The sequence below is a fragment of the Arachis hypogaea genome, chromosome 13 (assembly GCF_003086295.3).
Source record: "Arachis hypogaea cultivar Tifrunner chromosome 13, arahy.Tifrunner.gnm2.J5K5, whole genome shotgun sequence".
NCBI lineage: Eukaryota > Viridiplantae > Streptophyta > Magnoliopsida > Fabales > Fabaceae > Arachis > Arachis hypogaea.
In genome coordinates, this window is record NC_092048.1 from 21,876,185 (window position 1) to 21,893,225 (window position 17,041).

The following is a 17,041-nucleotide window of genomic DNA, read 5'->3' on the forward strand; positions in this document are numbered from 1 at the left end:
CCATAAAATACAAATAAAACCTTTATAAAACTAATTTTTATTATTATTTAATAATTTTTTTAAGAGAAAAACCGTATTATACCAAAATAAAAAATTAAAAATTTAAATGTTCATTTTTTTTAGACAAAAATTACTTTATCTTTGATAAAAATGAACAAAAGTCGAATTAAGTCTTTACTCTAAATTTAAAGATGTGCATAGGAGTTATTTGTTTTGTTTCATGAACTGATCTCTATTGTTTTTTCTGTCCGAATTTTCTATATTGAATTAAAAATCTTATTAACATTTACATAAACTCTCTAGTTTATACTTTGTCAAATATTTTATTCACCTAATTTACCCTCGTCTAGCTTATGCAGAATGAGGAGATTTGCGTGAACTATTGATGCCGAGGGAGTTGCCATTCTAAAGCGCCGCCAATAACTCAACCAGGGAGCCGCTCTCAGTTATCATCATCACTTCCCAATTTCAAAAGTCATCGGAGAAGTTTCTGTCACCTTGAAGTGCAATATTCAGTTAAATTGCTCAGTGGCAGTGCGTGCCATACCTCTTCATGGCCTTCATCAAACAAAGGGTTAGCTCATACAGCTCTCTTTCCTCACTTTCACTCTGCACTTTCAAACTCTATTCTTCTTCTTCCGAAGCTTTGATTTCAAAAGCTCATGACACAGACGAAACCACAGAAACTGCCCAAACCACTAACCTGTCACCCCAAGAGACCCTTATAGCAGAAAATTTTCACTCTCTCATTAAAGACCACTACCGTAAAAACCCTAATCCCAACGCCACCTCACCCACCCCCAATCTCACCATACCCGATCTCAACATCAGTTTTTCCAAAATCTCCGCCACAGAAACTGTTTCCCCCGCCGTCGCCCGCAAGGTTATCGAGAAATGCGGGGGTGTCCGCCATGGCATCCCCTTGCTCCAGTCTCTCGCGTTCTTCAACTGGGCCACCTCCCTCGAGGGCTTCCCTTCATCCCCTGAGCCCTACAACGAGATGATCGACCTTGCCGGAAAGCTGAGGCATTTCGATTTGGCATGGCATTTGATCAATTTGATGAAAGTTCGCGGAGTCAAAATAACCATTGACACGTTTTCTGTCCTTGTCCGACGATACGTGAGGGCCGGATTGGCTGCGGAGGCGGTTCACGCCTTTAATCGCATGGAAGACTTTGGTTGCTTCCCTGATATTGTTGCATTTTCAATTGTGATTAGTAGCTTATGCAGGAAGAGAAGAGCAATTGAAGCTCAATCATTTTTTGATAGTCTTAAGGATAGGTTTGAGCCTGATGTTATAGTGTACACTAGTTTAGTTCATGGTTGGTGCAGGGCTGGGAATATAGCGAAAGCCGAGGAGGTTTTCAGGGATATGAAACTGGCTGGAATCAAGCCTAACACATACACTTACAGCATTGTGATTGACTCACTGTGCCGGTGTGATCAGATTTCTCGTGCTCATGATGTTTTCTCAGAGATGATTGATGCCGGCTGCGATCCTAATGCGGTTACTTTCAATAGTCTCATGCGAGTTCATGTGAAGGCTGGAAGGACTGAAAAGGTCTTGCAAGTTTACAATCAGATGAAGAGGCTGGATTGTCCTGCTGATACGATTACTTATAATTTCCTAATTGAGAGTCATTGCAGGGATGAGAATCTTGAAGAAGCTGTGAAGGTTCTCAACTCAATGGTTAAGAAAGGGGTTTCTCCAAACGCGTCAAGTTTCAATTCAATTTTTGGATGCATAGCTCAGTTACATGATGTTAATGCTGCTCATAGGATGTATGCTAGAATGAAGGAGCTGAAGTGCCAGGCTAATACATTAACTTACAATATATTGATGAGAATGTTCGCGGACTCAAAATCAATTGATATGGTTTTGAAATTGAAGAAGGAGATGGATGAGAATCAAGTTGAGCCCAATGTGAATACTTATCGAATTTTGATTTCAATGTATTGTGAAAAGGGGCACTGGAACAATGGCTACAAGTTTATGAAGGAGATGGTTGAAGAAAAAGGACTAAAACCTAATCAATCTGTTTATGAAATGGTTCTAGAACTGTTGAGGAAAGCAGGGCAGCTTAAACTGCATGAGGATTTGGTGGAAAAGATGGTTGCCATGGGATTTGTCTCTCGCCCTTTGTAGAAGTAGCTTCACTTGTCACATCTTAGTTTATATTAAACTGTAAACTACTTGTATTACCTGCTTAACTCATAGTTTAGTTGGTTAAGAAATAGTTGGAGAGTTCTTTATTTTATTTTATTTTTGTGAACTTGTTAAATTCATAGGCATCATCTATAATTTCTTTGATTTATGGCCGAAGTTTTGTAGTACTTGAATAACTCGGTGGAAACGTTGTTTGAAGTTAGGCATTTAGCATGTAAGGTTGTGCTTGTTTATAGGGATGGAACACTGAGACAGGAACATAAAGACACAAGATCCTATTTGATAGATGAGATATGGATCAAAATCATATTTGATAGATGAGCCAGGGATAGAGACATTGTGTCTAGAGATACTAAATTAATGTATTTTGTGTTTATTCTTATAGAAAAGATACAGAGATACTAATAAATAATATAATTTATTTTTTATTTTTTTATTATTTTTATAAATTTTCTATTATTATATTTTTTTCTTAAATTTTTTAAATAAAAAAAAAATTAAATTTTCATAATTTATTCTATTTTATTATTAAACAGAATACAAGAATACTAAATTTTGTGTCTATGTGCTTTATGTCTTATTTTTAATGTATTTTCTTGCCCTGGTTTCAAAAATAAATGCAACCTAACCGATAAAGCGGTGCCTTTGTTGGGCAATGTATTCAATTAAGCATTTACTTTGTAAGGTGTCCTATTAAATATATGTTTTGCTTAACAAAAGCTTTGTTGTGCTATTTACGTTTTCCTTATTTTCGCTGTTAAGTTTGCAGTTTGCTTAATTTTTGGTTCTATTTTTGTTTTAAAAAATAAGAGAGATTTCGAGTTATCCCTCCAATCCCAACCTATGGTGTGCTGAAATAAGTGAAATATCAAGAATGTGAACTACTAATTCCAAAAATAGGTCTCCATACATTTTTCTTATTCTGATATGTTGAATTCATCTATTGGCTACATGCGGCATCTGTTGTCCATAAGGCAGGCCATAGGGTAGTAAATGACGCCCTTAAATGTTGATCATATTGGTTTCAATTTATAAATTAAACTAGTGTAAAATCTGCCCTACGCGCGGGCCAAATATTGATCTATTGTAAAAATTTGTTGAATATGTCTATTTATACTAATAATTATTACTTTTAATTTGAAAAACTACTCTTGTTAAAAATTTATTGTACAATGTATAAGATTGTTACATCGTCTCCTTTTCAGAAGCCAAATAATTTTGCCGATATGAATAGATTCAACTCAAATGTAAAAACTATTATGTTTATTTGTTTAAATATAGTTACACAAACAATGAATACTAAGTGACATTTAGTTATAATAATTAGATCCCTAGTATATGGTTAATCACAGACTGTGTATTTAATCTACTTTGTTATAATTTGTTTATAAAATTATATGTATATTTAACCCAAGTCTATGGCTAAGCACGAATTGTATATTTAATCTATAAATAATTTTTTAATATCATCTTTTAAGTGTTTTTCCAACAAAAGATTTTGTGAATTATTTCCATTGGCCCTAATTAAAAATGCATTCAACAAAGATAAAAATAACTACTATAATAAAGCATAATTTATGAGCAAAAATAATAACAAACAATTAAAAAGATTTAATATTGAGAGTTTATTTCTCCATCAAATACCATCACATCCACACCATGAAGTTTGTCACTTATTTGAGTAAACATAATCACAGAACCAAAATATTAGATAGGAATATGCAATCATATGTACAGATTTGGTGTTATCTATTATTACTCTCCTTGGCTATATGATTTGCAAAACCACATTTGACGCATCCACAACCTGAAGTCATAAATTATGGCATTGAAATTACAAAAGATGAGAACCATTTATTTATACACTGTGCATATGTGAAATCTCTGTGGGTTAAAACGTTACAACTAGGAGAAATTTGCTGGGTAAAATCTGAAAAAATTATAGATGTTTTTGAGGCATGGTGCCACCAAATTGTGGTTAGATGCGAAAAAATAAAAAAAGACGGTGGATTAATCTATGATTTACTATTATCTGGGTTACTTGGAGAATCAAGAACAAAAAACTGTTTGAAGATAAACAAATACAGGATAATGAAGTTTGGGAAGAAATCATTTACCATTGGAAGGAATGGCCAAGTGTAGGAGCCAAGAAAATTGTAAAGAAAAGTCGGAAGATGGAAGATGGGGTCAAGGGAGAAAAGAAAATAGAATTTATTGGTGTTATATGCAGAATTCATCAATGATAAAAATGTAACATCAGTGGGAGATTTTCTTATAAATGCTGAAAATATGTTAGTGTGCTTCTTGTCTGATGTTATTAATAAAGGAAACTTAGTAGAAGCTGAAATTGAGGTGGTAGAGTTGAGTTTGCAATGCATATTGGAGGAAGCGGTTGAAAGCATTGAAGAAGGATATTAGGAGCTGGACATACAACTTTCAAAGAAACAAATTCTTGAACCTGTTACAATTCAAGCAAGCTAATGCAAACGAATTTAAACACATGGACGAGTCTAATAAACATGGCACTACAAAGAATTATGTAGCAAGTTATTAGGCGCTAATACTCCTGAAGTTGAGAGTGGTTGTGCTGCTCATTCGATGCTAGCAGCTGCATATCAATCAAGACTATATCGTTTTTGTCAGTAATTATTTCCTATGTGTACATGAGTTGTGTTCTTTTGAATTTGCTAAAGTTAGTGCTTAGGAGGAGAATTGACATATCAAATAATCAATCCTTCAGGTTTTGTAGCATGGTTTGCTGATAGATTTTGCTCTAATCTTGCTTTTACATTTGTAATCAAAGTAGAATTCCTTGAATTAGTTTCTAAAATCTTTGTAACACTTTTCTTAGACGTGTCATAGGCAGTTTAGTTCATCCTCTATGGTTGTTATTAGTTAGTATTGAAGCACAAGGATTCCATAGTATACACTCCAACTTATATTCAATAAGCTCTGACAATTTCAACCAGTTTTATGAAGATATTTATTTAGAAGTATCACTCTGTAGTATAGAAAAAATATTTGACCAAAGTGTCATTGGTGTAAATGTTGAAGTTTGATAAATTGAGCTTAGAAATTCAGAATCAAACTCTGCTTTCCTGTGGGGAAGATCTAAGATATATTCATATTTAGGGTATGCTTGGTTGGGGGTAAAATTGGGTGGAGAATTCTGTATATTTTATGCGTTAAGTTTATCTATGAAAATTTTGACTTCATTTTTACCCCACAATTAAAAATACCCTTAAGGGATTAGAAAAAGCTCAAGCAACAAAATAACTTGCTAGATAGAAAAAAGACTGATTTGTTTGCTTCATATAGCTATTACTTTTTGACTGACTATATATTCCATCAATGGCTGCCTTTTGATTGATGAAATTGTAAGGATTAGAATCATACATGACCCATTTGCTCAGCTTTATATTACTAAACTTTCTTTCTAACCATTTTAACCAGAGACTTGAACCAATCTAGATCATGAATCATGAGCAAAATTTGCACAATCAAGCTTGTGCTCTGTCATTGGATTCATAAAGCAAAGTTTGCAAAATTCAGCATTTCTGTTGAAGTTCTGATTCTACTCATTCTGAAAACTGTTTTCCTTCAAATGTCTGCGAAAATTGCCAATTCGCCGGGGCAACATTGTAAGATGTTAATGTTTTTCCACTGCTGACAGTTACCTCGAATGACAAAGGTTGTCGCTGAAGGTTGACATTGCAATGCCAGTTTTGCCCCCAATTCCTTGCCATTGGGATCCACCCTGTTCTAGATCCCTTCACTTTCATAGCAACCACTTCACCATCAAGTCCTACATTGGTTACCAGAACTTGATAGAAGTGAGCATTTCCACTCATTGTGTATTTCAGGCCACCACTTCTTTGACACTTCACTCTGCAAAGTATATAAACATGTTACACTTCACTCATATTTTTACAAGGGATATTATTGTCACAACTTTAATATCTTGTCTATGTTTCAATATCTCTGTATTCTGTCATAATATACTTACGGATAAATTACTTTGCTAATTCCTATAGTTTAAAAGCTTCCAATTGAGTCCCTACACGTTTTAGATTTGGTATTTAGGTCCTTCCCATGTTAAAAACATTAAAGTTAGCAGAATATCCTTCGCCAAATCGAAGATACCCACGCTTAGAGGTAAATTTGTAAACCTGAATGTCCTCTCATTTTCAGAATATTCTGATAACTCTAACATTTTTGGCACGATAAGGACCTAATTACAAAGTTCAAAATGGTGCAGGGACCCAATTGGTTTTTAAAACTATAGGGACTTAATTACAAATTTGGTAAAACGACTGAAGTAATTTAATCTATAGTGACTAAACACATTCTATATCTTTCATCAGTGAAAGATCCTTTTTACCTTCTATACTGAACTGGAACAATATCAGCTTTACTCTTTGCAATTTGGGCAAATGCGGCATGTGACATCTCAAAATGCTCTCTTGGAAAGTTGCACCATCCACCATAATCAACTGAGAGGCCATAATTTGGAGCACAGAAATCTGTAGCAGTGACAACAATAGAAGGGCTTCCCATAACACACCACAAGATGTGGTCAACACACCTGATCTCATAGCAAGCCCCACAAGCACTCCCTCTGTTGAACAAAATGCTGCTCAATCCAGCACTGTGTTTTCCATAACTTGCCTTGTGAATATCTCCATAGCCACAAGCTCCTTCTGCAACACATGCAAATCCACATTTTTCAGTTACTGTAGTTTTTTATGCTAAGACATTGTCATTTATCAAAATGAAAATGTAGTACCAGTAACGAGAGATCCTTCATCAGTGTCTTTGGTGAATGTTGCAGTGGCTTTCTTCCAATCTTCATCATTGTAAGCTGCAATCTTCCATGAATGTAGTAAAATGAAGCAGAGGAGTGTAAAGTGAGGAACACCCATCTGAGATAATAGTGATTAGTAATGTACAAACTAGTAATTACTTCAAATTACTTCTAATAAATTGTATTATGCTGTTTTCTCTTTTTGGTCACATGTGGGGTCTAACAATGTGAATAAACAAAGTGAAAAGGGGTTTTCTTTCTAACTGCAAATGATGAAGATCCTTCCTTGCTAAAGATGGGGTATGGAAATTTTGAAGCTTTGACAATAATTCTATAAAAATCTCAATTTCCAAATGTGGGGACATTAAGCTAAGCAATGCCGAGATATTAGGTAAATTTTGTTACATATTCCAAGGAATGTGTTTGCTTTTTTCTGTTGTTGTCTCTTCTTTTGAGGTGAGAAATGGAGACTCAAAGTTGGGGTTCGGTGTTTGGAGCCAGCAAGTTTTGGATGCATTGAATTGAAGAGGCTATGGAGAGAGTAGAGAGAAAGGGTTTAAGGCTTTGTGTTTGTGGCAGACACCACAAAGCGGTAAAAGACCTAAAGGCTGAAAAACACTTCACTTCAGTGTGGAAACTTTGACTTGGCCCCGAGTTCTTACTTTATTAGTTTATTAATCATTTTGTTTCAAGGGGATTGATTAGCTGATTTAATATGTTTTCTTCTCTCTATTTTGATTCTCCATTGAATTTTTAATATGTTGAACAGTGTATGCTTCACCAGTAGCCATTGTAATGGTAGACCTATGTAGTGTAAGATATAAACAACTGTGTTGGTTTTATTTTATTAATGTTAGCCGTAGGTGAGTTGAGAGTGAGTAGCTATGAGCCGGTTCGAATTTAATTCGTTAATAATTTGATAAATTAAATTTGTGTGAGTCAAGTTTGAGTTTGGAATTGAGCTTATAAATTAAATGAGCCGAGCTTAAATTTGGATAAGTTCAGTTCATTAGCTCATGAGCTGGCTCGATTATATATATATAATTATTAATGTTATATATATATATATATATATATATATATATATATATTAATGATCTTAATTATTAAAAATTCTATATTTATTTTTATATATAATTTTGATGTAGAACATAAATAAAAAATTATAATTTATTGATAGATAAATAATATATAAAGTTGATCTTTTTAAATTTTTTAAAATATATAAATTATAATTTATTGATATAAAATTATAGATTATGGTGCTATTATTTAAGCCAATTCATAAACTCAAGCCAATTCGTAAGCTTTTAGTGAATTGAGCTTAAACTTAATAAATAAGCTCGATTGTTAATGAGTTGAAACCTAAATCAAACTCAATTTTTGAGAACTGAACTAAATCTTTTTAGTTTAACTCAACTTAACTTACTTCCTACCCTAATCTTAGAATGAAAGACCTTAATTAACGTAGTGTTCTTATTAGTAGTTATATGTGGTATGAAAATAAGTGTGTTCGAGTGTCCAACTGATCCTAGAAGATGGAAATTGTTAATTAGCGTTACTATAAATTCCACTGTACCTTTATCAACAACTATGGTCTTCGGAGAGAGAAAGTTGTCACATTTTAATCGAAAATAATTTTTTATTTTATGTTATTAATATAAATTTTTGAAAAATAATTAATGATGATAAAGGATGATTTTAAAAATATTCCAAAAAATGATATTATCAATCTTGGAAGTGATAATATCACCCGTAGTTTGTGGTCTAGCAGTAAATATTTAATCCAACAAATTTTGATACAATATCGACATAAAGTGTAGCAAAGTAACAATCATGGTTGCCAATGAGTTATAACTCAAATGACATAATCTTTTCATACTCAATTAAAAAGCTGCGAGTTCGAGTCTCCTATTTTTAGTAAAAAAAAAAAGGTAACAATCATGGCTGTAAGTTGTAATGACTACGTGAACTTTATCGCTAAATATCATAAATCTCTCGTTATACTAGGTAGTGAAACCACTGGACTTACGGTCGTTGAAGAAAATAGTGTGCAAAAATATCCCTCACATTGTGGATGTCAGGGAGATCGGGGCGTCTAAAGTGTTATTAATCTTTGATATCGTGAAACATACCGACGAAACTTTTACCTTCAAATCGGATAATTTGTTGCATTTCTTCCATAGGCTCTCGAAATAGGAGGAGTCGAACCGCTGCGAGGCTCGCAGAGTATGGTTGGAGTGCTACGGCGTCCTGCTACATGTATGGTCGACGGAAACGTTTAAGGAAATAGGAGGGCAGTGGGACGACGTGATTAAGTGTGCTATACCCACGGAAGAAGGTGAATCATTTAGAACTGGAAGGCTTCAAGTTGATACAGGCGTGTTTGATGTCAATCGAGAGTGGGTGCAAATTTCAGTTGGGAATGCTGTGTTTGAAGTTTTTGTGAAGGAGGTGGATTCGGAGGTTTGTGGGACTGAAAGTATGGGGGGGGGGGGGAGCACAATAGGCTGTGTTGCAAATGGAATTCTTGGCGCCTCTGGCAATGACCCGACGAAGGTGGCGGTGCAGTGGGATCCAGCGGCGGTCCTGATGGTGCTACGGTGGCTGAACATGGGAAGGATAGAATAGTAATTGAAGATGTGTTTTTGAATGATGCTAACGTTGATTATTTGAATTTCAAAAAGGATACGCATGAAACAGATTCTGTTAGTTGTACCAAGGATAATACAGAAGCAGATTCTAAGGGATTTGAGATGCCTAATGAGGGGGAGTCTGAGAGAACGGTTACGCAGGTCTGTGGTACTGGGGGAGAAGGGGATCTTACAGGGTATGCTAGACCGTATGTTATTTATCATGTGGGCCATCCATCATTGTGTTACCTTGATGTGAATTGTAACGTTAAGGGGAGTGAGTTGGGCTTGCCTTCAAGTGGCCCAACAGCCAAACACAAGACAAGTGGGCTGCGGTTCAATTGTGAGGAGCGGTTGGTGTGTGGGGCAGCTGATGGGCTAGACCAGGGTTGGGGTTTGGCTGAACGGGATCCTGGAGCTATCTCTCTTGAAGGCACGGCCGGTCGGGTGCTCCGCGGGTCACGAAGGCTCCAATGGTTTTGTTGATGGGAGCGCCGCTTTGTGCCTTGCGTGGTTGGCCAGGGGCCCTTGAGGATGTTGACGGAGACACAGGGGAGGTGAGACCCAGCGATTCAGAACCACTGGTAGCTGGGACCCGACACTGCATGGCTGATCTGGAGGGATCGAACCCGATCGTGGAGGGGACTGTCGTTGGGGAGGTTGGGGGTGACGCGGGAGCCATTGGACCAGGCGGGGGGAATTGCGGGCATGACTCCTTGTGCGAGTTCCCCAGTGAGCAGCCTAGAACGGGCAATCGGAAAGGAGAGGAAGTTGATAGCGAACCGAGCAATCGATGTGGGAAGACAGGAGGTGGCTAACGGTGAGGAAACCTTGCTGGCTGGGGAAGAGCCTGAAACAGAGATAGGGCAGCATTCAGGGGGAGATGAATACAACGTAACACAGGAACAGCAGATGCAGGAAAATGAAGCAACCTGGGCACTGGCAGTGGAATCGGGCAATGTGCTGTACGATGTCGAAGAAGATATTATGGGCATTTTGCAAGCACAAAATGAAGAAATAGCAGCGAAGAGAAAGGTGGCAAAGCAAAAAAAAAAGGCGAGAAGGAGTCGGCCAAAGAATAAGACTAAGGTGAGTAAGAATTTGTTTAAATGATTGTGAGCTGTTGGAATATTAGGAGGGGAGACGGAAAATTGGGCATGGTGAAATCATTAAAGCAAAAGTATAACTTGAACATGCTAGGATTGATTGAAACAAAAAGAGAGGTGCTTACTAAATATGATATTGTACGAATATGGGGACATAGTACTGTGGGTTGGGAGTTTGTGGAGTCTGTTGGGACGGCTGGAGGTCTGTAATTGATTTGGGATGATGTAGCATTCAAAGTACGTAATTGCTATAAAGGAGAGATGTGATTGTGCGTTGAAGGAGTTTTAACAAAGACTAACTTTCTTTGTGCTTTTTGTTTGATGTACGGGGCGCATGGGAGGGAGGAGAAGTGGGTGGTGTGGGAAGAACTGAGCTATGTTGCTGGTTTGTGCCAGGTTCCTTTCTACTTTTTGAGGACTTTAATGAAATTTTGCAAGTTGAGGATCGCAAAGGGGTGACTAGTTTGCCGGCATCATCAGAAGAGTTTAAGAGGTGGGTGCATGACATGCAGTTGATGGATTTAGCTCTTACTGATAGGAAGTACACTTGGTTCAGAGGTAGATCATGCAGTCAGATTGATAGGGTGTTGGTCAATATTGAATGGACTGAGAAGTTTCCGGATATTCGACTAATCGGTAGTCCAAGGGGATTGTCCGATCACTGCTCGTTGATTGTGGAAGGTTCTAGAGTAGGAGGGGGCCCGAGACCTTTCAGAAGCCTAGATTCCTGGTTTATGCATGAGGGCTTTCTAAGGATGGTGAAAAATGAATGGAGAGGATTGGGAGATGCTCAGTTCACATGTAAACTAAAGGCTTTAACAATACCACTGCGGCAATGGCATAAGGAGAACTTTAGTGACATGGACAAGAGACTGCAAAGGTTTGAGGAGGAGATCAAAAAGCTGGACAATCTAGTTAGTGATGGGTTCTATGATGGTACAACGGAGGCTAGAAGGAGAGCGCTGGTGAGCTTTTGTGAAAAATGGTACATTAGGAAGAAAATCCACTGGAAACAGATGTCTCGATCCCAGCATGCTGCTAACATGGATAAGAACACCAGGTACTTTCATAACATTGCCTCGACCAGAAGAAGGAATAATAGGATAGATGCTCTGATGATTCATGGACGAGTTGTACGGAATCAGGCAAGAATAAAAGGGGCAATTAGGCGGTTTTACAAGGATCTATATCGCCAGGAATACGCTCCGAGGATTGGTGTCAGGGATGGTTTGGTGAAACAGATTCATAGAGCTGAGGCGGAAGCCTTGGAAGTTTTGCCTTCGGAAGAGGAAATCAAGGAGGCAGTGTGGGACTGCGAATCTTCTAAGGCCCCTTGGAATGATGGGTACAATATGAACTTCATAAAGAAATGCTGGGAGGACATTGGTCATGAATTCATTGCAGCGGTGCTGGGGTTCTTCCAAAGTGCTAAGCTACCAACGGATGTGAATGTCACCTGGGTGACGCTAGCCCCAAAATTTGAAGGTGCAAAGGAGGTTAAGGACTTCCGGCCGATTAGTATGGTGGGGTGTGTGTATAAAGTGATATCGAAGGTGTTGGTGAGAAGGATGAGATCAGTTATGCCGGGGTTGGTAGGAGAAACTCAGACTGCGTTTGTCAAGGGTAAAAAAATTCATGATGGTGCGCTCATAGCATGTGAGACGGTTCATTGGCTGAAGACGCGAAAAAAGATAGCGGCTATTATCAAGCTGGATTTTCAAAAATCTTATGATAGAGTAAGATGGAGTTTTGTGGATATTGTGTTACATAAGATGGGCTTCGGCCAAAGGTGAAGAAGTTGGGTGAAGGAGTGTGTTAGTACGGCTACTATGTCAGTCCTGGTAAACGGGTCACCATCCAAACCGTTCAAGATGGAGATGGGACTCAGGCAAGGGGACCCCCTTTCTCTACTTCTGTTTGTAATAGTTGTCGACGTTTTGCATAGAATGTTTGGGGAAGCCGTAAGGAACAGGCGCATTGCTCCGCTCCTGGTCGGAGGAGATCATATTGAATTGTCGTACCTCCAATTTGCAGATGATACCATTCTGTTTTGCCCACCGGAGACTAAGACAATTGTAAACTATAAGAGGCTGTTGCGGTGTTTCGAGCTGATGTCTGGGGTGAGCATTAATTTTGACAAATCGAATCTGATCTCGGTAAATTGTGAGCAAGGATGGGTTGGTCATGTGTGTGGCCTACTGGGGTGCAAGCAAGCTGTCTTGCCTGTTAAATACCTCGGGATCTCTTTAGGAGCAAATCCGTGCCTGGTAAAGACTTGAAACCAATCATAAAGAAGGTGGAACAGAAGCTCAGCTTATGGAAAGCGAAGGTTCTAAATAAAGCAGGTAAGCTTGTCCTCATCAAAGCGGTACTGAATAGCCTGCCCATATATTACTTAAGTTTGTATAAGATGCCGAAGGCGGTGGCTGACAAGCTGATTGCATTACAAAGGAACTTTATGTGGTGCAAGGAGGACGGTAACTATGGCATACCTTTGGTCAAGTGGGAGCTGGTCCAGGCTCCAAAAAAGGCAGGGGGCTTGGGGGTTGGGGATGCAGTGCTTAGAAATGCAGCGCTCTTGTTTAAGTGGTGGTGGCGGTTCTCAAAGGAGGATTGCCCGTTGTAGAAGAAGATTGTTTGTTCATGTAACAAGTTGAATCCTAATGTCCGATTAGCAGATCAGACCTTACCGGTACAAGGAGGGCCCTGGAAAGACATATGTCAGTTGAATATAAAAGACCAACGGATTCAAGAGAAAATGGTTAGTGGCCTGGCGATGGAAGTTGGAAATGGTAGGAAAACCCGGTTTTGGGAAGATAACTGGGTTCAAGGTGGCCCTCTGAAAGTGAGCTTTCCAAGACTCTTCTCTATTTTAAGCCAACAAGGATCTGTCATTGGGGATTGCAGATTCTGGGATGGCCTAGTGTGGATATGAAATTTTCAATGGAGGAGGGAATTGTTCCAATGGGAGCTGAACCTTGTCCATTAGTTTCATGAGAGGTTAAGTCCTGTACAGTTGTCATCTGGGAGCGAGGACAATGTTGTGTGGAAGTTTGATAATAAATGTGTCTTTTCTACTAACTCTTTTATGCAGGTCATACAATCGGAGACGCTGTCGGACGAGATCACGAGCTATAGCTTCACAAGATCACTTTGGCGAGGTTTGGTACCTCCGAGAATTGAGCTTTTTGGATGGTTTGTGTTAGTTGGTAGAGTTAATACCAAGGAAAGGCTGACTAAATTAGGTGTTGCTATTCATAGTGATAATATTTGTGTACTGTGTAACAAGGAGATAGAATCTGTTGAGCATTTATTCCTTCTTTGTGAGTTCACATGGCAGGTGTGGTGCACTTGGTTGAGGTCTTTTGGTAGAGTATGGGCGGTTCCTGAAACCATGAAAGAACTGTTTGAGAGTTGGATCGGCCTGCACAATAGGAAACAAGAGCAGAAGACGTGGCTAACTGCGTTCTTTGCAGTGATTTAGAACATCTGGTTGGAACGTAATGCCAGAATCTTCAATAATAAAAGAGCAGGTGTTGAGATCATTCAAACCAGGACATTTTTGAGCTATAAAGAGTGGAATGGAAGTAATCCTTTTGGGTGTTGATGGCAATGCCGGAGATGCCGGAGGATTGATTTCTTTTGTATGCTACTATTTTATGGTTGTTTGTTTTTGCTCAACTTTAATGTGTTGTGCTTGCTTGGTTTCAAAAAAAAAAAAATACTAGGTAGTGTAATTTAGGCTCATTTGAATAAACAGCTTAATTAAATTACTTTTAAAAAATAGCTTAAACAATAAATGACTATATTAAAAATAACTTATAAATAAGTTATTTTGTATTTGGATTTTTAGTTCTAAAAATGTTTATTTTATAGAAATGTGATAAAAAATAGTAATATTATGAGAGAAGTTTTTTTTTTTAACTTCTCTATAAGCTCCTAAATAGCTTCTTACAAAGTTACAATTTAATTTTGAAAATTGTATCAAACATTAATACTACTACGGGTGTGTTTGGCAACCACGTTAGAGAGGATAGAAGTGCGTTTAAGTTCTTTGAACGTTGTTCTTTGATGTTTGGCAACAACTTTTCTTCTCTGAACGCAGAAGTGATTTTGTATCCCAAAAGGCCGTTCACTTGAAATAAAAAATTATAGTTTCTCCGTTCACTCAACGTACATTTAGGGTTGTTGGTTTTCTCCATAATTTTTTTAATCACTTTTAATACTTGTTTTTCATATTTTAATTTTTTATTAAATTTTTTATTGTAATTTTGTTATAATATGAATTATTGATTTTATTAAAAAAGACAAAATAAATATAAGATTAATCATATATAACAATAGAGTCATAAGTAATAAAATTTTATCATTAAAATAATACTAAATAAAAAAATACTAAGAGTATTAAAATAATTATTCTAATTTTTGTGCATTGTTTATTCTTCTAATTTTTATAATATGTATTATTGTTTCTATTAGAAATTATAAATTAAATAAAAAATTAATAATAAATAATAATAAAAATAAAATTATTAAGAGTACTTAAAAAATACTAAAATGTGTTATTTTATATGTTATTTTTAATTTAATAAATAAATATTAACTTTGATTATAAAAAAATACTTAAAAAATTGTCAATTTTTATATGTTATTTTTAATTTTATAAATAAATATTAATGTTTATTATAATAGTAAAAAATTATAATATACTAAAATAGAGTATTATAAAAAATATTATATAAAAAATATTAAAAAAGATTAAATATACTTAAAAAAATAATATTATAATTTAATATTATTTTTTTTAGTAATTAATTAATTATTTATTTAGAAGTGATTTTAATTAATATTATTCAAATAATATTTATTTTATCAAAAATAATTTTAATATAAAATTATCAAATATAAATCATGTTGATATAAACTCACTTCTACAAAATTACTCTACTTTTTATAAGTCAAAAACTCAAAAAAATTATTTTTAAAATTTTCTAAACGTGCCGTTGATATCTCACTAAAAAAACAACTTCTTCAACACTTGACTAGTGATTTATGTAAGAGGAATGTTAGATAGTTAATTTTTTTTTCTGTTAATATTAGTTAATTTTTTAAAATTATTTTATTTATTTTAAATTTTAAATTATAATTTTATTTATTAAAATTGTTTAACTAAAAATTAATTTTTTATACTTTTTCTGTATATAATTGTGCGAGTGGTGTGTGGACATATAAGTATAGCATATTGCAGGAAGATTATTTTATGAATATATTTGGTAATTGCTTTTTTATAGTACATTATTTTTTACAGATTTTTTTATAGCACAATAGAATATGAATGTTTTAGATCACTTTCGCGTGTGCAAATTGGTTCCGGGCTTCCGGCATAATAACCACGCATGCCATTTCTCGTGAGCTATTTTATTGTTGGTACAAAAATTAAATCACTGTACGAATAAAACTACATTTCATATTTCATACTGTATCAGTATCACAAATAATGCGTATTTTTATATAGATTATTTCTTATCCAAAATAAAGTATTACCAACGCAGAAGGAAAAGCATGGATTAGCCTCGACAACCGAGAGTTTTTTTTTTTTTTTTTCAGTATTTTAAAGTTTTGGTTGTGGTTTACAATTTTACATTCAATCGAAGCAGTGGCGGAACTTGAAACAAAATTTTGGGGGGGCCACATAGAAGATAATTCTCAAAATACTTTTGATATGGACCCATTTAAGATAAGCTCGTCTAATCTCATCTCTCTGGTTTAGGTGATATTGCCAAATTTAAAGCCATTTTTCAGGGTCTCGTTCTAAAAAATTAAGGTCAAACTCATCAGATGTAACTATTTGAACTTTTGAAGGTTGTATCTCACTTTTTTCGTGATTCATTAAAGTATAAGAACTATCTATAGGTATTGATATTGTAAAAATTATATGTTCTCCTTCTTAAATATTAGGCTTCCTCTTAAAAAATGCATCAATTCTTTGATTTTTTTTATTATTATTTTATATAAAAATTTGAATATATATCATGTAGAATATGTAAAAAAGAAGTTAGAAGGATAAATATTAAAATTTATAATATTTATTAAATTTTTTTGTATCAATTTATACAAATACAATAATATTAATACTTATTGAATATTCTATTATTTTTTATCATATAAAAAATTAAATTAAATAAATAGTAAAATATAAAATAATATTAAATTAAATAAATAAAAATATCTAATTTTTTATATTTGAACTTAAAGGTAGAGAGAGGGTTGCTTATTGAACTTGTTCCTTGCGAGATAAAGCTTTCGAAGTGTGATCGGCTACAAGCTCCGT

The 17,041-nt window shown here is 35.5% G+C and overlaps 2 protein-coding genes across 2 annotated transcripts; one reads left to right on the forward strand and one right to left on the reverse strand.

Annotated features, from left to right (window-relative positions):
• Positions 1-244: 244 nt before the first annotated feature.
• Positions 245-2,593, forward strand: LOC112737646 (uncharacterized). Its single transcript, XM_025787632.3, has one exon. It carries the CDS (start codon positions 554-556, stop codon positions 2,144-2,146), a length of 1,593 nt encoding a protein of 530 aa, XP_025643417.1. The 5' UTR covers positions 245-553; the 3' UTR covers positions 2,147-2,593.
• Positions 2,594-5,444: 2,851 nt separating this feature from the next.
• LOC112737647 (expansin-A20) lies at positions 5,445-7,543 on the reverse strand. Its single transcript, XM_025787633.3, has 3 exons — positions 6,954-7,543; positions 6,549-6,867; positions 5,445-6,055 (listed from the first exon to the last, which is right to left on the reverse strand). The coding sequence occupies exons 1-3, from the start codon at positions 7,087-7,089 to the stop codon at positions 5,746-5,748; spliced, it is 765 nt and encodes a 254-aa protein (XP_025643418.1). The 5' UTR covers positions 7,090-7,543; the 3' UTR covers positions 5,445-5,745.
• Between the last annotated feature and the right edge of the window lie 9,498 nt (positions 7,544-17,041).

What these genes read in the sequence shown, in the direction of transcription:
- LOC112737646 (XM_025787632.3), top strand. Translation starts at nt 554, where the DNA reads ATGGCCTTCATCAAACAAAGGGTTAGCTCATACAGCTCTCTTTCCTCA.
- LOC112737647 (XM_025787633.3), bottom strand. Translation starts at nt 7,089, where the DNA reads ATGGGTGTTCCTCACTTTACACTCCTCTGCTTCATTTTACTACATTCA. An exon ending in TGAAGGATCTCTCGTTACTG is followed by an intron (nt 6,868 to 6,953) that starts GTACTACATTTT and finishes CATGTGTTGCAG; the next exon opens with AAGGAGCTTGTGGCTATGGA. An exon ending in GTTCCAGTTCAGTATAGAAG is followed by an intron (nt 6,056 to 6,548) that starts GTAAAAAGGATC and finishes TATACTTTGCAG; the next exon opens with AGTGAAGTGTCAAAGAAGTG.